Genomic DNA, 24,137 nt, shown 5'->3' with positions numbered 1-24,137 from the left:
CAATGGATTACAGGCAACATCCACGCTGAGCTAAAGGGTCAACATGTCCTAATTTGAATTTAACTTAATTTGAACTCATAACATCTTGGTTCACAGGATTCCGATCTTCCTGCTACACCACCATGTCCACGTCAGTAACTGATTTCACCTGTATTCCCACACTTAGGACTTTAAAAGAAATCTCAGTTTTGTAAAAATACACTCAATATTTTTTTTTATATTTTTCATAGTGATTCAGGAGTAACATTAAAACAGAATAATATGCCCCACCAAGAAAAAAACCTTGAATGAGTAGGTGTAGCTTAACATTTGACTGGTACTGTATATGCCATTTTGCAGATGCTTTAATTCACAATTTAATATCCCTTTTGAAATACAATAAATAGCCCATTAACTTGTTGACAAGCTAACTAATGATATGTTGGATTCATGTCTCCAACTCTACCAAAAATATAGGTTAAATAATGGGATTAAGCCATTGGCTCAGATGTATCTACTGCTTGGACAGTTCCATCTCATTTAAATGTTGATATTTGGCTGCGTTGTCAACCAAACACAATTCAATATGTGACCCCATTCAGGAAACTAGGCGTATGTCATGACTTCACAGGAGAGCTGTTTGAATGTAAAAAATATATTTTTTATCAAAATGGGTTTTTTGGCAGAAATGTATGCGTCTCTGTTTGTGGAGTAAAGGTGGTCTAGAGTTTTTTTGCCTCTGGTTGCACATGTGACATGCTGGTAGAAATGAGCTAAAACGGATTTCAGTTTGCCTGCATTAAAGTCCTCGGCCACTAGGAGCGCCGCTTCTGGATGAGCATTTTCTTGTTTGCTTATGGCCTTATACATTTTGTTAAGTGTGGTCTTATTGCCAGCATCGGTTTGTGGTGGTAAATAGACAGATACGAAAATATAGATGAAAACTCACTTGGTAGATAAGGGTTCTACAGTTTATCACGAGGTACTCTACCTCAGGCGAGCAATACCTCGAGACCTCCTTAACATTAGACATTGCGCACCAGCTGTTATTGCCAAATAGACATACCCCCCCGTCTTACCAGATGTAGCTGTTCTGTCCTGCCGATGCACGGAAAACCCAGCCAACTGAATATTATCCGTGTCGTCGTTGAGCAACGACTTGGTGAAACATAAGATATTACTGTTTTTAATGTCCCGTTGGTAGAATAGTCTCAAGTGGAGATCATCCAGTTTATTTTCCAATGATTCCACGTTGGCCAAGGGAACAGATGTTAGATGCACCGACGAATTCTCATAAGGCAACCCAATCCCCGCCCCCTGTATTTCTGTCTTTTCTTCAAGCGAATGGCAGGGTTTTGGGCCTGGTGAAGCAGTATATCCTTCGCGTCGGACTCATTAAAGAAAAAACTTTGTCAAGTTCGAGGAGTGTAATCACTGTTCTGATATCCAGAAGTTATTTTCAGTCATAAGAGACGATAGCATCAACATTATGTACAAAATAAGTTACAAACAATGCAAAAAACCCCACACAAAATAGCACAGTTGGTTAGGAGCCCGTAAAACGGCAGCCATTTTCGGCGCCATTATCAACCTTCCAATGTCACATTCAACCTCAAAATGAGTAACACATACAGTACATGGCCACATTTTGAAGTTACTAGAACTATACATTTCTTCTTATGTAATCATAAAAAGTGTGCATGTTCAAGATAGCATGTAGAGGTTGTTGCATGTCTGTGGAGATCTTCACAATTGCTGTAATGATCTCACAGAATCTCGAACGGCATTGATCACATGCACCGTGTACTTTTAATGTAATCTCAACTGCAATCCAGGTCATTTGGTTCTGCTATTAGATGAAGCACAGTTATATCAGTTGTATAAATAAATAATATGACAATTCCCATTTGAACTTTGCTGTGCTTTTAAATGGTTGAAAGTGCAGTGATAGACTTTTCTGTGACAACTAAACCAGAAATCTGACATTGTTTTTCCATTGGATTTTGGTTGTATTTTTGAGTGGGTGAATATAGGTTGTAATCTCATTGATGAACATCTCAACCAAATATTACCCTGTTAACCATATTGAAATGACGTAGTGTGCCCAGTGGGTCACAGGTTAACAATAAATCATACATTTAACTGACAGATATCCACAAGCAGACTACAAACAAAGATACCATGATAGAAATGTATGAATACACTGCACATACACATGGTTTCTTATTGTGTTTCTTTTTTCTTTAGCCGTAGCATCATATGACTGCATGACTCCAAGCCAGACTACAGTGGATATGTAGCACAGACTATAACTTTATGCCCCGAAATAGGCAGACAGTTACATATATATTTCCAGATAGCAGGTCTTCTAGTAAAATACATATTTTTGTCCATTAAAAGGAAGTTTCGTAATTGCTTCCAGGTGAAGACTTTGAACATATGCACCTTTGGGCAAGTATGCATTGACTAATTCATGACATCTTGTACATCTGTAATAGGAATTCAAAAGAGAGAAAATAGTGAGGTAGGGATAATTCAACCTGTCTTATACACTTTTATTTTCTCCCACTGCCTATTCTGCCTTTGAAGAAAAGATGAAGATTGAATCTCCCCTCTATTATTGACTAAAGCTGATTAGACAGGGATCGAAAACACTAATCATTTCAGATATCATAAATATGTTAACATTGAAACCCTACAGGTTCATCACTGAGAATTCACTGTTCATTTTTGAATGTGTTCAATATTTCATTAGATGCTGTTACATCATTACGGAAGAGAAAACAAGTGTGCAATTTGCCATCACAAAGGAGTAATCATGCATATGACATTGAGGGGAGAATTCATCTGTACCTTGCTGTGTCGCTCTAGCCTGCCAGGATCTGCAGTTTGTTGTTTCTCTCCTGTCTGTCCTTGAAAAGAGGTTGACTTTTGCTGTCTGTCTGGCTGGAAATGCCTTCTGTCTTTGTGTGTGTGTTGTCAAAGGGCCTGAAATCACAGGGAGAGTTGGTTTGGTCATATGCATAGAGATGAAGAGAAGCATGGATCCTATACTAAATTAAGAGTGGTATTACATTTTCCTTGGTTAGCTTAACACTTTTTTTGTGCTGTGAAAATGTATACTTGGGTTCAATAGTTCAATATATTAAAGTTTTTTGTGTGAACAAATAAAACTCAACTGTAGCAATTGAAACGTTCTCTATTGCAGTGCTATACCTATATTGTATCTCCAGGAATTCCCAATATGTTTGATAGAAGAAAAAAAATGATTTGTGATTGCACAATGTTTAGATACATACAGTGACTTGCGAAAGTACTCAGCCCCTTGGCATTTTTCCTATTTTGTTGCCTTACAACATGGAATTAAAATAGATTTCTTGAGGGTTTGTATCATTTGATTTACATAACATGCCTACCACTTTGAAGATGCTAAATATTTTTTTGTTTCACACAAAAAAGAAGAACAAACAAGAATTAATACAGAAAATCTGAAAACATGAGCATGCATAACTATTCACCCCCCAAAAGCAATAATTTGTAGAGCCACCTTTCCCAGCAATTACAGCTGCAAGTCTCTTGGGGTATGTCTCTATAAGCTTAGCACATCTAGCCACTGGGATGTTTGCCCATTCTTCAAGGCAAAACTGCTCCAGCTCCTTCAAGGTGGATGGGTTCCACTGGTGTACAGCAATCTTTAAGTCATACCACAGATTTACAATTGGATTGAAGTCTGGGCTTTGACTAGGCCATTCCAAGACATTTAAATGTTTCCCCTTAACCTGTTATGGCTAGGGGGCAGTATTTTCACGGCTGGATAAAAAACGTACCCGATTTAATCTGGTTACCACTCCTACCCAGTAACTAGAATATGCATATACTTATTACATATGGATAGAAAACACCCTAAAGTTTCTAAAACTGTTTGAATGGTGTCTGTGAGTATAACAGAACTCATATGGCAGGCCAAAATCTGAGAAGGTTTCATTCAGGAAGTGGCCTGTCTGACAAGGTGTCGTTCTTCTTGTCTCTGTTTATTGAAGAGTGAGGATCTTAGCTGTCCCGTGACACTTCCTACGGCTGCCATAGGGTCTCAGAAGGCGGTAAAAAGCTGAATCGTGGCTTTGCAGGCTCTGGCTGAAACAAAGTAGCGCGTTTGGGTAGTGGCTGGTTACAGTACTGTGAGACTCAGGCTCGTGCCCGCGTCGACCGAAAGCTTTGTTTACTTTCCTCTGTTTAGCTAAATGGACATTCCCGGTCGGAATATTATCGCTTTTTTCGAGAAAAATGGCATAAAAATGGATTTTAAACAGCGGTTGACATGCTTCGAAGTACGGTAATGGAATATTTAGATTTTTTTTGTCACGAATTGCGCCATGCGCACGACCCTTATTTACCCTTTCAGATAGTGTCTGGAACGCACGAACAAAACGCCGCAATTTGGATATAACGATGGATTATTTTGGACCAAACCAACATTTGTTATTGAAGTAGCAGTCCTGGGAGTGCATTCTGACGAAGACAACAAAAGGTAATCAAACTTTTATAATAGTAAATCTGATTTTGGTGAAGGCTAAACCTGCCGGGTGTCTAAATAGCTAGCCCGTGATGCCTGGGCTATGTACTTAGAATATTGCAAAATGTGCTTTCACCAAAAAGCTATTTTAAAATCGGACATATCGAGTGCATAGAGGAGTTCTGTATCTATAATTCTTAAAATAATTGTTATGCTTTTTGTGAACGTTTATCGTGAGTAATTTAGTAAATTATTAGCAAATTCCTCCGGAAGTTTGCGGGGGGTATGCTAGTTCTGAACGTCACATGCTAATGTAAAAAGCTGTTTTTTGATATAAATATGAACTTGATTGAACAAAACATGCATGTATTGTATAACATAATGTCCTAGGGTTGTCATCTGATGAAGATCATCAAAGGTTAGTGCTGCATTTAGCTGTCTTCTGGGTTTTTGTGACATTATATGCTAGCTTGAAAAATGGGTGTCTGATTATTTCTGGCTTGGTACTCTGCTGACATAATCTAATGTTTTGCTTTCGCTGTAAAGCCTTTTTGAAATCGGACAGTGTGGTTAGATAAAGGAGAGTCTTGTCTTTAAAATGCTGGGAAATAGTCATATGTTTGAAAAATGGAAGTTTTTGTATTTTTGAGGAATTTGTAATTCGCGCCACGCCTATCATTGGATATTGGAGCAGGTGTTCCGCTAGCGGAATGTCTAGATGTAAGAGGTTAAACCACTCGAGTGTTGCTTTAGCAGTATGCTTAGGGTTATTGTCCTGCTGGAAGGTGAACCTCCGTCCCAGTCTCAATCAAATCTCTAGAAGACTGAAACAGGTTTCCCTCAAGGATTTCAATGTATTTAGCTCCATCCATCATTTCTTCAATTCTGACCAGTTTCCCAGTCCCTGCCATTGAACAACCTGATACTGCCACCACCATGCTTCACTATGGCGATGGCGTTCTCAGGGTGATGAGAGATGTTGGGTTTGCGCCAGACATAGCGTTCAATTTGAATCGACCAGAGTATCACCTTCCATATGTTTGGGGAGTCGCCCACATGCCTTTTGGTGAACACCAAATGTGTTTGCATATTTCTTTCTTAAAGCAATGGCTTTTTTTCTGGCCACTCTTCCATAAAGCCCAGCTCTGTGAAGTGTATGGCTTAAAGTGATCCTATGGACAGATATTCCAATCTCCGCTGTGGAGCTTTGCAGCTCCTTCAGGGTTATCTTTGGTCTCTTTGTTGCCTTTGTTGCCTCCTGGTCCGTGAGTTTTGGTGGGTGGCCCTCTCTTGGCAGGTTTGTTGTGGTGCCATATTCTTTCCATTTTTTAATAATGGATTTAATGGTGCTCCGTGGGATGTTCAAAGTTTCTGATATTTTTTATAACCCAACCCTGATCTGTACTTCTCCACAACTTTGTCCCTGACCTGTTTGGAGAGCTCCTTGGTCTTCATGGTGCTGGTTGTTTGGTGGTGCCCCTTGCTTAGTGGAGTTGCAGACTCTGGGGCCTTTCAGAACAGGTGTATACAGTGCCTTGCGAAAGTTTTCGGCCCCCTTGAACTTTGATCTTTTGCCACATTTCAGGCTTCAAACATAAAGATATAAAACTGTAATTTTTTGTGAAGAATCAACAACAAGTGGGACACAATTATGAAGTGGAATGAAATTTATTGGATATTTCAAACTTTTTTAACAAATAAAAAACTGAAAAATTGGCCGTGCAAAATTATTCAGCCCCTTTACTCTCAGTGCAGCAAACTCTCTCCAGAAGTTCAGTGAGGATCTCTGAATGATCCAATGTTGACCTAAATGACTAATGATGATAAATAGAATCCACCTGTGTGTAATCAAGTCTCCGTATAAATGCACCTGCTCTGTGATAGTCTCAGAGGTCCGTTTAAAGCGCAGAGAGCATCATGAAGAACAAGGAACACACCAGGCAGGTCCGAGATACTGTTGTGGAGAAGTTTAAAGCCGGATTTGGATACAAAAATATTTCCCAAGCTTTAAACATCCCAAGGAGCACTGTGCAAGCGATAATATTGAAATGGAAGGAGTATCAGACCACTGCAAATCTACGAAGACCCAGCCGTCCCTCTAAACTTTCAGCTCATACAAGGAGAAGACTGATCAGAGATGCAGCCAAGAGGCCCATGATCACTCTGGATGAACTGCAGAGATCTACAGCTGAGGTGGGAGACTCTGTCCATAGGACAACAATCAGTCGTATACTGCACAAATCTGGCCTTTATGGAAGAGTGGCAAGAAGAAAGCCATTTCTTAAAGATATCCATAAAAAGTGTAGTTTAAAGTTTGCCACTAGCCACCTGGGAGACACACCAAACATGTGGAAGAAGGTGCTCTGGTCAGATGAAACCAAAATCGAACTTTTTGGCAACAATGCAAAACATTATGTTTGGCGTAAAAGCAACACAGCTCATCACCCTGAACACACCCTATCCCCACTGTCAAACATGGTGGTGGCAGCATCATGGTTTGGGCCTGCTTTTCTTCAGCAGGGGCAGGGAAGATGGTTAAAATTGATGGGAAGATGGATGGAGCCAAATACAGGACCATTCTGGAAGAAAACCTGATGGAGTCTGCAAAAGACCTGAGACTGGGACGGAGATTTGTCTTCCAACAAGACAATGATCCAAAACATAAAGCAAAATCTACAATGGAATGGTTCACAAATAAACATATCCAGGTGTTAGAATGGCCAAGTCAATATCCAGACCTGAATCGAATCGAGAATCTGTGGAAAGAACTGAAAACTGCTGTTCACAAACGCTCTCCATCCAACCTCACTGAGCTCGAGCTGTTTTGCAAGGAGGAATGGGCAAAAATTTCAGTCTCTCGATGTGCAAAACTGATAGAGACATACCCCAAGCGACTTACAGCTGAAATCGCAGCAAAAGGTGGCGCTACAAAGTATTATCTTAAGGGGGCTGAATAATTTTGCACGCCCAATTTTTCCATTTTTTATTTATTAAAAAAGTTTGAAATATCCAATAAATTTCGTTCCACTTCATGATTGTGTCCCACTTGTTGTTGATTCTTCACAAAAAAATACAGTTTTATATCTTTATGTTTGAAGCCTGAAATGTGGCAAAAGGTCCAAGTTCAAGGGGGCCGAATACTTTCGCAAGGCACTGTATATACACTAAGATCATGTGACACTTTGTGTAATGTAAGGTGGACTTTATTTAACAAATTATGTGACTTCTGAAGGTAATTGGTTGCACCAGATCTTATTTAGGGGCATCATTGCAAAGGGGTTGTATACATATGCACGCACCACTTTTCCGTTTTTGTTTTCTTTTTCATTTCAACAATTTTGACTATTTTGTGTATGTCCATTACATGAAATCCAAATAAAAATCTATTTAAATTACAGGTTGTAATCCAACAATTTAGGAAAAACGCCAAGGGGGTGAATACTTTTGCAAGGCACTGTAGTCATGGTAATGTAGCATAGATAGCACAGGATGACGCATAGTGATATTTGGAAGAATGGGGAAGAATTTAAGACACATAGTAAAGCACAGTGACACAACGTAGTGGAATATAGGTATAAGTAATAGATGCTTAAGGATACATTGTTGATAAAGATAATGAGGCAAGGTGAATCCCATGCTCAATTCCAGTCATATTATGATTAGAAAACAAACATTTTTATTTCAATAAGCAGCATAGTTAAAACATTGGAAGTAATATGAGGAATAACGTAATTGTTTCTCGTAGTTAGAGAGGGGAAATAGCATTGACAATGCTGAGGTGAGGTTATTGTTGCCTCTTACAGTGCATTCGGAAAGTATTCAGACCTCTTGAATTTTTCCAAATTTTGTTAAGTTACAGCCTTACTTTAAAATGTATTCAATTAAATGTTTTCCTCATCAATCTACACAAAATACTCCATAATGAAAAAGCAAAAACAGGATCGTGTCACCAAGAACACAATGTACTTCATCATTCTTTGATGGAAGAAGTTTGGAACCACCAAGGCTCCTTCTAGAGCTGGCCACCCGGACAAACTGAGCAATTGCGGGTGAAGGGCCTTGGTCAGGGAGGTGACCAAGAACCTGATGGTCACTCTGACAGAGCTCCAGAGTTCCTCTGTGGAGATGGGAGAAACTTCCAGAAGGACAACCATCTCTGCAACACTCCACCAATCAGGTCTTTATGGTAGAGTGGCCAGATGGAAACCACACCTCAGTAAAAGGCACATGACAGCTCGCTTGGAGTTTGCCTAAAGGCACCCATACGACTCAAACAAGATTATCTGGTCTGATGAAACCAAGATTGAACTCTGGCCTGAATGCCAAGTGTCACGTCTGGAGGACACTTAGCACCATCCCTACGGTGAAGCATGGTGGTGGCAGCATCATGCTGTGGGGATGTTTTTCAACGGCAGGGACTGAGAGACTAGTCAGTACATCGCATAGCCAAGACAACACAAGAGTAGCTTCGGAACAAGTCTCAATGTCCTTGAGTGGTCCAGATAGAGCTTGTTTATGCTTTGTCATTATGGGGATATTGTGTGTAGATTGATGAGGGAAAAAACTATTTAATCCATTTTAGAATATGGCTGTAACGTAACAAAATGTGGAAAATGTCAAGGGGTCTGAATACTTTCCGAATGCACCGTATGTCCTGACCTATAGCCAGTCTAGCATTGTATCTCCATAATGCTCAATGTTAGGATTTGTGATGGGTAGGCTATTCCTACAACCTTTACTCAGCTGTAGAGTGCTTAGACGAGCAGCTGGCCACTCCATGGTGACTGTGTTCAACCTGTGTTTTGATTGGACCCGTTAAAGCCTGGCTGCCCAATGGGATCAATTAGGGAAAGGGCTACACCACAGCCCTGTCTGCCTGTCATCCGTAGATCTCTGTGCTGTCCACTCATGCATTCACTCAATCGGAGGAGCTTTTTTAACACGTCACTGGGCACAAACAAACACACACTGTATGTACACATATAAGGCAACAAACACAAGTGTGCATAAACTCACATCCATGTACATGTACAGTGAAAATGAAAACATATCCATGCAAATGTATTCACACACATTTCTGGTCAAATATTCATGGATAGCATAGCAGCACACACGCATGCATGCATGCACGCGCGCGCACACACACACACACACACACACACACACACACACACCACACACACACACACACTAGTTCATGCCAATACTCTTTATCAAAAAGGTGTTGCAGACATAGGGTCAGAGTTTGGCTGCTGACAGTGTATGAGATTGAACCATAGCTTGCTTCTTTCTGTGTCTTCACATGGACTCGTCATGTCTGCTGCCAAATATGACTGATTACAGTAATCTCATTCCTCAATGATGATATACCACAGAATGTTCATTTATAGCCTGCCACATGCTCAAGAGAGAGGTAATAGCCAAAGAGCATGTAATCATATAATTAAGAACTTTCATTGCATCTAAAAATAGTGTGAATGTGAGATTACATTAACCAATTCTTGGGTTTTAATATAATGCATTTTGTTATCTGTCATTTTGGGGGGATAAATAGGCTTGCTAAAGTTAATTGGAAAACAAAAGTGACTGTGTTTCCTGGGTATGAACATAATCACTTTTTGATAAATCATTAAAGGAATGTGTTTTGGGAGCAAAACAAGATGAGTGTTTTGATTTAGGTGAATAGGCAAGCAACTGGCAAATATTTCAAAGAAACTAGCCTGGGCAACCAACCAGCAACCCTGCCCAAGATCTCTTTGCATGACCAGCTTGAAAGCGGTGGGGCAAGAAGGTTTGGCACAACAAAGAATAAGACAGAAGAGTTGGATTAATTGTGCTTAAGTCAACTCCTCTGTCTTATTCTTTGTTGTGCCAAACCTTCTGGCCCCACCGCTTTCAAGCTGGTCATATGCAAAGAGATTTTTGGTCAGGGTCGCTGGTTGATTGTTGGTTGCCCTAGCAACTGAGTAATGCTAGGTAACTTGCTAGCACAATGGTAGCTAGCAAGACATTTAAAGTGGAACTGACAACATTTTAACTACTTTGCGGATATGATACAAACATAATATTAGTCAAACATATGCAATTCCCAGTTTATGCTACAAAACCAACTTTATAAGAGGTTTTAAAAATAGGTTCTATTTGCCTCAACATTCCATGATGTACACTAAGGTATTGTTGGCAGAATAGATTGCTGCAGTTCAATGCATGATTCATTTAATTCACCAATACATTTTTTGGTTGTCCAAAAAATATTGCTATCAGGTTGTAAATCACAACTGGCCTGGTACAATGTTTCCTGCCTCTATTCGGGATACACTGTTTCAGTTTCAATGGCTCAACATTTTGGACAAAACGGACAAATGTAACTAAGGCTGGGAATGACAATACAATCAAACAAGCAAGGGCAACGATCACAAGTCAGTCATAACGTGGCTAACAGGCTAGCTTATCTATTTATGTAGTAACCAGCTAAAAACACGGAGCCTAATGTTATCTGGATAGCTAGCTAGCTGCTAGGAGGATGTCATGTCCTTGGAGGAGTGGGTGAGTAACTACCTTTTCCCCTCATATAATGTTTCGGTGGCTATACACAGCTTGAGATGCAGATGTCATTTGGTTAGCTAGCAAGAACTTGAACAACTGTTATCCAGTTACCATATTTCTTGTGTTAGTAAATTCACTCTGGTTTCAGAGCACTCGTCTGAGTGTACCAGAGTGCAGAATAACTGATTTAACGAGTAACATCCACTGAATATGTGTCCGTAAATGTAAGAAAAGAAAGTAATCGTTAGTCATGAACACTCTAGATAACATGTAAACAGCCTAACCAGCTCTGCTAGTGTAAGTAAAATGGTCAGAGTAAGGTGTTCTCTCATTTTTGTCTGGAAGTAGCTAGCTCGCAAGCTAGCCAACTTTAACCAGTTAGTTTTGGGTGCTTGGTTGGGACAAGCATGCCTTGTTGGCAGGCAAGCTGCATAAGGAAGAGTATGCTACAATTCCTCATCGTTTATCACTGCAATTTTGATGGTCAACTAGTTTTAGAGGGCTTATCTAATGTTCCTTCATTAGATGCTAGCTCATCTTTCTCTGGCTAGCATTAGTCGTTTATCTTTTTGTTGCTGAGGTGCATAACTGAGGGAGTGAGAGCCTACCTTTTCATGGTTGTTTGATCAATAGGACTGTATGTTCCTAAATGTAAGAGGACTCCCAAGTGGTATTGACATATGTGACCCGTTTCAGGAAACTAGGCTGATGTCACGGGTCACTACTTCACAGTAGAGTCGTTTGAACTTTTTATTTTTATCAAAATGTGTTTTTTGGCTTCTGGAACATGTGAACTTTCATGTGCCTTAATAACAAACGTGTATGCCATCTGTAAATACAACTAAAATTGTTAAATTATGAGCCTAGTTGGTTAAGCCAGAGAAAAAGTGAGCAACCTTCCCGCTAGCCATGATTGGCTAAGATAATGAATGGGCTGGCCATGCCGAGAGATGAGTTTGGATTGGTCTGCCGTATAGCACACTTCTGTCTATTTGAGGTGGTCAGTATGTGTAGGGAATCCTGTCTAACGACGCTTTAAAAAAAAATGTATCACATTGTAAAACTGCATAAACCTAATGTCAACTTAAAGTGTACTGTTAGCTAGCTAACATTAGCTGGCTGGCTCGCTATCTAATGTTATGTGTATGATCTTATTCGTCGTATCTCAGACACTTGACTGCGTGACTAGTTATAGCCATAGAACCTGGTTGGTTAGCTACCTGCAGATTCATGCAGGGTAGTAACATCATAAATTGGAATTATGGTACATTGTTTAGCTAGCTAGCTACATGTGTTAACAAAGACGCTCATCTTAGTGTGCCAGAGCGCAGAATAACTGATGAATTTATGAACGCTTAACACCTGTTGAATATGGTCGGTATCAGTAAACGTCGGATGAATGCGCAATTAAATTGTTGCCAGCAGCACAGTTACAGTCACCAACACCCTGGATAACATGAAAACAGCCTAACCAGCTCTGTTAAGGCAAGTAAAATGGTTAGAGAGCTGTTCTCTCATTATGTGTCTGGAAGTAGCTAGCAATTTAGTACAGAACGCTCAGATTAACCCTTAAAGAGATGGGTGGGGCTAAAGTTTAAGAGGGTGTGAATGATGCCTAATGGGTGTAGACAAAGAAGGGCTCTCCAATAGTAGTACTAAAATATTCAAAGGCCATTTTCTCAAACGTGAGTTTACAAGTTTAGCAACTTTCAAAGCAAAATTACTTTCCCATAGTTCCTCCACTGTAGTGTATGATATACAATTTTGTAGCTGTGTCTCTACTTTTATCCAATGTAAAAAACACTCTTTCAAATTTTGCTACATAAGACCGATTTAAGCTGTCGGTCATATATTTGCAGAAATCCATTCAGGTGTACCTTGTGGCTTTGGCGAATGCGTTCTAATGATCTAAAGTCGCTGTTGCAACTGCTTGTAAACACACAGTCCAGTGCAAAGTGAATGATGGCAGGCCTTTGTGCAAATAGATGTTTGCATAAAGGCCAACTGTAGCTCTGATTGTCTATGGCACACCGGTCTGGTAGACTCTGCTCCTGGAGGAGACATGTTTTTATTAGGTTGTATTTAATACTTTTCCAAACGCACGGCAGCTTTCCCACTCAACATTGCTATGACATTTTCATAAACACTTTAGTATGCCTAATTCCAAAACATTCTAAGAATTTACGAAAACTTGAAAATGGCCATATCTAAGTGCTCGCTTGTCAGATTTTTTTTTTAAACACTTGAATTTCAACATTTTGTTACATTAGAGCCTTATTCTAAAATGGATTAAGTCGTTTTTTTCCCCTCATCAATCTACACACAATACTGCATAATGACAAAGCAAAAACAGTTTTTTTACTGAAATAAAAACAGAAATATAACATTTACATACGGTGTCAAGATGCAGATGGGACAATAAGGGAGATTACAGAGTCTGCAGTGTGATAATAGCACAAGGTGTTATTCTACAGTGAGGGAAAAAACGTATTTGATCCCCTGCTGATTTTGTACGTTTGCCCACTGACAAAGAAATGATCAGTCTATAATTTTTATGGTAGGTTTATTTGAACAGTGAGAGACAGAATAACAACAAAAAAATCCAGAAAAACGCATGTCAAAAATGTGATTAATTGATTTGCATTTTAATGAGGGAAATAAGTATTTGACCCCCTCTCAATCAGAAAGATTTCTGGCTCCCAGGTGTCTTTTATACAGGTAACGAGCTGAGATTAGGAGCACACTCTTAAAGGGAGTGCTCCTAATCTCAGCTTGTTACCTGTATAAAAGACACCTGTTCACAGAAGCAATCAATCAATCAGATTCCAAACTCTCCACCATGGCCAAGTCCAAAGAGCTCTCTAAGGATGTCAGGGACAAGATTGTAGACCTACACAAGGCTGGAATGGGCTACAAGACCATCGCCAAGCACCTTGGTGAGAAGGTGACAACAGTTAGTGCGATTATTCGCAAATGGAAGAAACACAAAAGAACTGTCAATCTCCCTCGTTCTGGGGCTCCATGCAAGGTCTCACCTCATGGAGTTGTAATGATCATGAGAACGGTGAGGAATCAGCCCAGAACTACACGGGAGGATCTTGTCAATGATCTCAAGGCAGCTAGGACCATAGTCACCAAGAAAACAATTGGTAACACACTACGCCGTGAAGGACTGAAATCCTACAGTGCCCGCAAGGTCCCCCTGCTCAAGAAAGCACATATACTTGCCCATCTAAAGTTAGCCAATGAACATCTGAATGATTCAGAGGACAACTGGGTGAAAGTGTTGTGGTCAGATGAGACCAAAATGGAGCTCTTTTGCATCAACTCAACTCGCTGTGTTTGGAGGAGGAGGAATGCTGCCTATGACCCCAAGAACACCATCCCCACCGTCAAATACGGAGGTGGAAACATGATGCTTTTGGGGTGTTTTTCTGCTAAGGGGACAGGACAACTTCACTGCATCAAAGGGACTATGGACAGGGCCATGTACCGTCAAATCTTGGGTGAGAACCTCCTTCCCTCAGCCAGGGCATTGAAAATGGGTCGTGGATGGGTATTCCAGCATGACAATGACCCAAAACACACGGCCAAGGCAACAAAGGAGTGGCTCAAGAAGAAGCACATTAACCTGTTAGAGCTAGGGGGCAGTATTTACACGGCCGGATAAAAAAACGTACCCGATTTAATCTGGTTATTACTACTGCCCAGAAACGAGAATATGCATATAATTATTGGCTTTGGATAGAAAACACCCTAAAGTTTCTAAAACTGTTTGAATGGTGTCTGTGAGTATAACAGAACTCATATGGCAGGCAAAAACCTGAGAAGATTCTGTACAGGAAGTACCCTCTCTGACCATTCCTTGGGCTTCTTGGCTCTGTTTATTGAAAATTTAGGATCTTTGCTGTAACTTGACACTTCCTACGGCTCCCATAGGCTCTCAGAACCCGGGAAAAAGCTGAATGATGTTATTCCAGCCGCTGGCTGAAAAACTTTAGCGCTTTTGGTTAAGTGGTCTATCAGAGGACAATGAGCTGAGGCGTGTGCACAGGGCGACACCATGTTTTTATTTTCTCTCTCTTTGTACTAAAACACAGATTACGAAGTACGGTAATGGAATATATAGAAATCTTTTGTCACGAAATGCGCCATGCTCGTGACCCTTATTTACACTTCGGATAGTGTCTTGAGGAAAAAGTGAAACAGTTTTAGAAAATTTAGGGTGTTTTCTATCCATATGTAATAAGTATATGCATATTCTAGTTACTGGGTAGGAGTGGTAACCAGATTAAATCGGGTATGTTTTTTATCCAGCCGTGTCAATACTGCCCCCTAGCCCTAACAGGTTTTAAGGTCCTGGAGTGGCCTAGCCAGTCTCCAGACCTTAATACCATAGAAAATCTGTGGAGGGAGCTGAAGGTTCGAGTTGCCAAACGTCAACCTCGAAACCTTAATGACTTGGAGAAGATCTGCAAAGAGAAGTGGGACAAAATCCCTCCTGAGATGTGTGCAAACCTGGTGGCCAACTACAAGAAACGTCTGACCTCTGTGATTGCCAACAAGGGTTTTGCCACCAAGTACTAAGTTATGTTTTGCAGAGGGGTCAAATCCTTATTTCCCTCATTAAAGTCCAAATCAATTTATAACATTTTTGACATGTGTTTTTCTGGATTTTTTTGTTGTTATTCTGTCTCTCACTGTTCAAATAAACCTACTATTAAAATTATAGACTGATCATTTTTTTGTCAGTGGGCAAACGTACAAAATCAGCAGGAGATGAAATACTTTTTTCCCTAACTGTATATGTATAGAAAAATACATATTCACCATATGTATTTTTCTATACACATACAGTGAGGGAAAAAAGTATTTGATCCCCTGCTGATTTTGTACGTTTGCCCGCTGACAAAAAAATGATAAAAAAAAATAGGAAGTAACAACAGGAGAATCATTGAAGATGCACATGGGGCAATACGGGAGATTAGGAGTGTCTACATGGTCTGTAGCCACTGATAATAGCACGAGGTACTATTCTATATTTGTATAGAAAGATACATAGGTTCATAGTAACTAATGACAAGAGAATCATTGAAAATGCACATGGAGTAATACGTGAGATTACTGTAGCGGCAAGAGAACAGTTGAAGATACATATGGTGCATAGCAAGTAAGGACAAGAGTATCGTTGAAGATACACATGGAGTATTAACCTGTTAGGGCTAGGGGGCAGCATTGACACGGCTGGATAAAAAACATACCCGATTTAATCTGGTTACCACTCCTACCCAGTAACTAGAATATGCATATACTTATTACATATGGATAGAAAACACCCTACATTTTCTAAAACTGTTTGAATGGTGTCTGTGAGTATAACAGAACTCAAATGGCAGGTCAAAACCTGAGAGATTCCTTTACAGGAAGTGGCCTGTCTGACCATTTGTTGAACTTCTTTTCCATCTCTATCATTTACTAAGGTTCTCTGCTCTAACGTGACACTTCCCACGTCGTCCATAGGCGCTCAGAGCCCGGGAAAAAACAGAATGTCGTCATTCCAGCCCCAGGCTGAAACACATTATCGCCTTTCTCAAGTGGCCGATCAAGGGACACTGGCTTATGCGCGTGACCCCGACCGCCCCCGCCTTTGGGATTTTTTCCTCTGTTTGCCGAAAAGGAGATTCCCTGTCGGAATATTATCGCTTTTCTACGAGAAAAATGTCGTAAAAATTGATTTTAAACAGCGGTTGACATGCTTCGAAGTACGGTAATGGAATACTTAGAATTTTATTGTCACGAATTGCGCCATGCGCGTGACACTTCTTTACTATTTCGGATAGTGTCTGGAACGCACGAACAAAACGCCGCTATTCGGATATAACGATGGATTATTTTGGACCAAACCAACATTTGTTATTGAAGTAGCAGTCCTGGGTGTGTATTCTGACGAAGACAACAAAAGGTAATGAAACTTTTATAATAGTAAATATGATTATGGTGAGTGCTAAACTTGCCGGGTGTCTAAATAGCGAGCCCGTGATGCCTGGGCTATGTACTTAGAATATTGCAAAATGTGCTTTCACCAAAAAGCTATTTTAAAATCGGACATATCGAGTGCATAGAGGAGGTCTGTATCTATAATTCTTAAAATAATTGTTATGCTTTTTGTGAACGTTTATCGTGAGTAATTTAGTAAATTGTTAGTAAATTCCCCGGAAGTTTGCGGGGGGTATGCTAGTTCTGAACGTCACATGCTAATGTAAAAAGCTGTTTTTTGATATAAATATGAACTTGATTGAACAAAACATGCATGTATTGTATAACATAATGTCCTAGGTGTGTCATCTGATGAAGATCATCAAAGGTTAGTGCTGCATTTAGCTGTCTTCTGGGTTTTTGTGACATTATATGCTAGCTTGAAAAATGGGTGTCTGATTATTTCTGGCTTGGTACTCTGCTGACATAATCTAATGTTTTGCTTTCGTTGTAAAGCCTTTTTGAAATCGGACAGTGTGGTTAGATTAACGAGAGTCTTATCTTTAACCTCTCTAGGCTAGGCGGGACGAATTCGTCCCACCTACGTAACAGCCACGGCTATCCTGTGGCGCGATTTTCAAAACCTTAAAAATCCTATTACTTCAATTTCTCAAACATATGACTATTTTACAGCCATTTAAAGATAAGACTCTCGTTAATCTAAGCACACTGTCCGATTTCAAAAAGGCTTTACAACGAAAGCAAAACATCAGATTATGTCAGCAGAGTACCAAGCCAGAAATAATCAGACACCCATTTTTCAAGCCAGCATATAATGTCACCAAAACCCAGAAGACAGCTAAATGAAGCACTCACCTTTGATGATCTTCATCAGATGACAACCCTAGGACATTATGTTATACAATACATGCATGTTTTGTTCAATCAAGTTCATATTTATATCAAAAACCAGCTTTTTACATTAGCATGTGACGTTCAGAACTAGCATACCCCCCGCAAACTTCCGGGGAATTCGCTAACATTTTACTAAATTACTCACGATAAACGTTCACAAAAAGCATAACAATTATTTTAAGAATTATAGATACAGACCTCCTCTATGCACTCGATATGTCCGATTTTAAAATAGCTTTTTGGTGAAAGCACATTTTGCAATATTCTAAGTACATAGCCCAGGCATCACGGGCTCGCTATTTAGACACCCGGCAAGTTTAGCACTCACCATAATCATATTTACTATTATAAAAATTTCATTACCTTTTGTTGTCTTCGTCAGAATACACACCCAGGACAGCTACTTCAATAACAAATGTTGGTTTGGTCCAAAATAATCCATCGTTATATCCGAATAGCGGCGTTTTGTTCGTGCGTTCCAGACACTATCCGAAATATTAAAGAAGTGTCACGCGCTTGGCGCAATTCGTGACAATAAAATTCTAAGTATTCCATTACCGTACTTCGAAGCATGTCAATCGCTGTTTAAAATCAATTTTTACGACATTTTTCTCGTAGAAAGCGATAATATTCCAACAGGGAATCTCCTTTTCGGCAAACAGAGGAAAAAATCCCAAAGGCGGGGGCGGTCGGGGTCACGCGCATAAGCTAGTGTCTCTTGATGGGCCACTTGAGAAAGGCGATAATGTGTTTCAGCCTGGGGCTGGAATGACGACATTCTGTTTTTTCCCGGGCTCTGAGCGCCTATGGACGACGTGGGAAGTGTCACGTTAGAGCAGAGATCCTTAGTAAATGATAGAGATGGAAAAGAAGTTCAACAAATGGTCAGACAGGCCACTTCCTGTAAAGGAATCTCTCAGGTTTTGACCTGCCATTTGAGTTCTGTTATACTCACAGACACCATTCAAACAGTTTTAGAAAATTTAGGGTGTTTTCTATCCATATGTAATAAGTATATGCATATTCTAGTTACTGAGTAGGAGTGGTAACCAGATTAAATCGGGTATGTTTTTTATCCAGCCGTGTCAATGCTGCCCCCTAGCCCTAACAGGTTAAATGGCTGTAAAATAGTCATATGTTTGAGAAATTGAAGTAATAGGATTTTTAAGGTTTTGAAAATCGCGCCACAGGATAGCAGTGGCTGTTACGTAGGTGGGACGAATTCGTCCCGCCTAGCCTAGAGAGGTTAAGAAGGAAAGAAATTGCACTATTTAACTATTAACTTTTAACTTTTCACATGTGAGTTCCAAAAATCTCTAACGGTCGCCCCAGCATGAGTTGTTTTATGCACGTGATGTCAGAATGCACTCATTGTTCCATAATGTGATTATTACGCAACAGGACAGTTAACACGCGCTGCCTGCTAATTATCTTTGCATAGGCTGTGTTTCAACTTGTCAATTTCAACAGTTGTAATTGAGGTGTGTTCCGCCTCCTCATTAATTCACATTCAGCGTTGCGGACAATTTATGTTTGAGGCTTTACTGAGCAGGATAAACTTCTCTCTTCGAGGAGAGCCCACCGCACTTCACTCATGTTTGTACAGATCAAGTATGCATATATTTGCGGAGTCTTGCAAGAATTGAAACATTTTCTTGCTGGCGCTCCCTTTGCCTTCCTTGTTTTCCTTACAAATAATAACTTTGTACATGTGTGTCCCCACCAAAGTAAGTTCCTTATTTTCTGTATATCATGTTGTCGTTTCTACTGTAGGCGCATACTGTATGTAGCACAATGTATTTAGTTTTATTCACAAGTACTGGTGACAAGTAACGCATTACAATTATTGAATATATTGTAATGGACACCTATGATGTGTGTAAAATACAGTGGCTTGCGAAAGTATTCATCCTCTTGGCATTTTGACTATTTTATTGCCTTACAATGTCATGGCCGTTGTATAAAGTGGACCAAAATGCAGCGGGAATGTGTATACTCATCTTCTTTTTATTTGGCAGAAAGAAGGAAAAACAAAACAAAACACACATATACAAAGACGACGAACAGTCCTGTAAGGCATACAGCTATACACGAACCAACTACCCACAAATCCCATAGACAAAACACCCCTCTTAAATAGGACCTTCAATTAGAAGCAACGAGGAGCAGCTGCTTCCAATTGAAGGTCAACCAATAAACACCACATAGAAATAGACATACTAGAACTAACATAGAAATAAACTAACAAGAACATAGCCCAACAAACCCCGAAACACTCTAAACAAACACCCTCTGCCACGCCCTGACCAAACTACAATAACAAAACAACCTCTTTTACTGGTCAGGATGTGACATACAACCTGGATTTAAAATTGATTTGTTGGGGGCTTTGTATCATTTGATTTACACAACATGCCTACCACTGGAAGATGCAAAATATTTTTTTTTGTGAAACAAACAAGAAATTAGACAACAAAACAGAAAACATGAGCGTGCATAACTATTCACCCCTCAAAGTCAATACATTGTAGAGCCACCTTTTGCAGCAATTACAGCTGCAAGTCTCTTGAGGTATGTCTCTATTAGCCTGGCACATCTAGCCACTGGGATTTTTGCCCATTCTTCAAGGCAAAACTGCTCCAGCTCCTTCAAGTTGGATGGGTTCCATGGGGTGTACAGCAATCAATTGGATTGAGGTCTGGGATTTGACTAGGCCATTCCAAGACATTTAAATGTTTCCCCAAAAAGCTAAATTTTAGTCTCATCTGACCAGAGTACCTTCTTCCATATGTTTAGGGAGTCTCTCACATGCCTATGTGGATAAAATCAAACGTCTTTGCTTATTTTTTTCGAAACGTATTTTTTCTGGCCAATAATAATTAGGAGAAACGGGTATTTATATTTGCTGGCACCCTGCAGTCAAACTTTGGCACTAGCAGAATGGCTAGCTAGCTATGTAAACCACACCCCTCTGCTAACACACCTTCTGCAATGATGGTTACAAGGCGGTGCTTGTTTAAAATAGTTAAGAGAATAAGACCATTGGTGTAATAAAATGAGGAGCATTATTTTATGTCACATGAAGCATCAATTATCCTGCATCCTGAATTCAAGTTTTTGACACAGTGGATGAAGCCAGTAACCTTATGATCAAACTTATCAACGTACCAGCAACAGCCATTTTTCATACTTTGGTCATTCTACTTTGATCTGGTTTCATTCAAATATCATCATCTTATTTGATGAAAACATGATTTTGACATAATTCAGGTCAAGACTAGAGTATGTGTAGTAAAAAAATAACACTAAGGGGCTTTTCAAATGGATTTGGCTCATTAGCTGCATACATGCCTGTGTCAAGAATCTCTGTGATTGGAATGTGTGACTGCAGGTATTTATTTAATCAGGATAAGGCCTGCTCTACTCCTCATCCATATTATTACAGCGAGGCCAGACTCCTTGGCAGGACAACGAATGACAAGTGACTAAAGCACATACAGACCTGTGACCACAGAGCAAATTGGCCAGTGTTACCGAGTGTTGATCTTTCAGTGTAAAATGTATAATGTTGATTCAGAAGTTAAATTAACACTCAGTGGTGAACAACAACCCCAGTGTTGGTGTTAATAACCAGAATTGAGTGTGAAAATGTTTGTTTTACTCTGTAGAGAACAAAACAGTCCCATCAAAACCACGCCCGTCATTATCATATTTCCCAGCATGCTCTACTGCAGATAGATATTTTTTTAGGATAGTTTTTAAGATCTGTGTTTTTGCATGTACATTGATTGATTGGTTATTCTTATGCTACACAAAGATAAATAACATACATTTTTCGAAACTCATCCAATCAGTTAGTTAGGGCTATTACACACATTACTGAAATGTTTATTCTGAATGGTTACTGAATGGTTTGTCAATGTTCCTCATTCCTAAAGTCATTCTGAATCAAACACGCCAAATAAATTGACATTTTTGGGACATAAAGAAGGACATTATCGAACAAAGGGACCATTTGTGATGTTTCTGGGACATTTTGGAGTGCCAACAGAAGAAGATCTTCAAAGGTAAGGCATTAATTATATTGCTATTTCTGACTTTTGTGGCACACCTGCCTGGTTCAAATATGATTTTCATGTGTTTGTATGCGAAAGGTCTGCTTTCGCCGTAAAGCCTTTTTGAAATCTGACACAGCGGCTGTATTAACAAGAAGTTAAGCTTTATTTTAATGTATTACACATATATTTTCGTGAATGTTGAATATTGATATTCCAGTAGTTTGAATTTGGCGCGCTGCCATTTCACTGGATGTTGTCAAATCAATCCAGCTAAAGGGATTGGCGCGTGAAGGGATCCATAAGAGGTTTTAACATAGACTACCCCTTGTTAATGAGGACATTCTTGGTATGTTGTGGTGGCCTATCAATACAATTGCTTCACGGGAACTTGGTATTGAACAAAACATGCATGTATTGTATAACATAATGTCCTAGGAGAGTCATCTGATGAAGATCTTCAAAGGTTAGTGCTGCATTTAGCTGTGGTTTTGGTTTATGTGACATATATGCTTGCTTTGAAAATGGCTGTGTGATTATTTTTGGCAGGGTACTCTCCTGACATAATCTAATGTTTTGCTTTCGCTGTAAAGCCTTTTTGAAATCAGACAATGTGGTTAGATTAACGAGAGTCTTGTCTTTAAAATGGTGTAAAATAGTCATATGTTTGAGAAATTGAAGTAATAGCATTTTTGAGGTATTTGTATTTCGCGCCACGCGATTCCACTGGCTGTTGACTAGGTTGGGACACAAACGTCCCACCTAGCCCATAGAAGTTAAACACAGCCCTTGTGTAGCTCCATGACTCAGACATTTTTTAAGTATGTAAGGACGGTTTGACATAACCACTCCTGATTCTTCTGGGTCCAAGAATCATTGTGTGCTACTTAGTACTGTATAATCAAATAAATGTGTATGTCACATGTGCTCCCTCTCCGGCCTCTAGGTCACCAGGCTGCTCATTATGGCGCACACCTGTCACCATCATTACACGCTCCTGCGCATCATCAGACTCACCTGGACTCACTCCCTTTGGTTCCTTCCCCAGGCGTCATTGTTTCTGTTCCAGTGTGAACTCTGTGCGTTGTTCGTTTCTTGTTTTATGTTGCGTTTATTTATTAAAACACTCACTCACTGAACTTGCTTCCTGACTCTCAGCGCACATCGTTACAGCGTAGTAACACATGGAAAATGCATAAACATTTTGGTAACCTGATTGTAATGTGTTAATGTCCTGTATGTGTTTATAAGATAAATTGTTTTGAGACAATCTGTTGAAATTGTCACTGGTTACATTACTGTGACTTGCACAATCCTTTGGCAAAGGGGTTCAATGTAATTGAGTCAAATTTATTCTATAACAACATCCCTGGCAGGGCTTAACTTCGGAGGTCTGTTTGTAGTTAAGTTAGAAAAATATGCTTGTTTGTTTGTCCCTGTTAAAGCCTTGTGGTTACATAGCTGAATCCCTTAGCATCGTCCACAATTGGCAGAGAATGGAGTCTGCTGCCGCCATACAGTAGATGGCTCTAATTGTCCACCAAGACACAACTGTGAGTTATTTGAAACAGAATTTACAGGGTTAGCAGCTCCCTTGACCCCTGTCCATCTTTAAAAAAAGACTCATTAAAAGCAATGGTACCTGAACATAGGATTTCTGCACATAAAATGCTTGACTTTGAAAGCGATCCTTGGGTTGACAGGTTTCATTATTCAGTGGCTAGACTCACAGCCCACCAGCCTCCTGTCTCAGCCCGCGAACCATGGCACTGAGGACCTGAGCATGCATGACTACCCTTCAGCCTTCAAGACACTTCTAGATGGAAATTCAGCGAATTCTGCCTGATTCTTTACAATGCAGAAGAATATCACAGATTTTTACAATAGTTGGCAGACCCCTATATATGCATGTTAGGAGGATGTGTATGTTAGATGCTATAACACATTTGTAAATTATTCAAATTCAGTTAATGCCTTCTTTAAGCATGTACAAATGTTATTTATACACTACCGTTCAAAAGATTGGGGTCACTTAAAAATGTTCTTGTTTTTGAAAGAAAAGCACATTTCTTGTCCATTAAAATAACATCAAAATTGATCAGAAATACAGTGTAGACATTGGTAATGTTGTAAATGACTGTTGTAGCTGGAAA

The 24,137-nt window shown here is 39.8% G+C and overlaps 1 protein-coding gene across 1 annotated transcript in view; it reads right to left on the bottom strand.

Annotated features, from left to right (window-relative positions):
- The window catches only part of LOC106561036 (chemokine-like protein TAFA-5), a 148,480-nt gene that overhangs the window by 15,504 nt on the left and 108,839 nt on the right, over positions 1–24,137 (bottom strand). The window contains exon 4 of the mRNA XM_014124602.3: positions 2,833–2,967. Coding sequence (XP_013980077.1) covers positions 2,959–2,967 — 9 coding nt within the window. The 3' untranslated portion in view covers positions 2,833–2,958. The remainder of the gene's footprint in view (positions 1–2,832; positions 2,968–24,137) is intronic.

The sequence above is a fragment of the Salmo salar genome, chromosome 10 (genome assembly GCF_965601325.2).
Source record: "Salmo salar chromosome 10, fSalSal1, whole genome shotgun sequence".
Lineage (NCBI taxonomy): Eukaryota > Metazoa > Chordata > Actinopteri > Salmoniformes > Salmonidae > Salmo > Salmo salar.
Note: the sequence above shows the minus strand (reverse complement) of the source record. Positions and strands in the feature narration are given on the sequence as shown.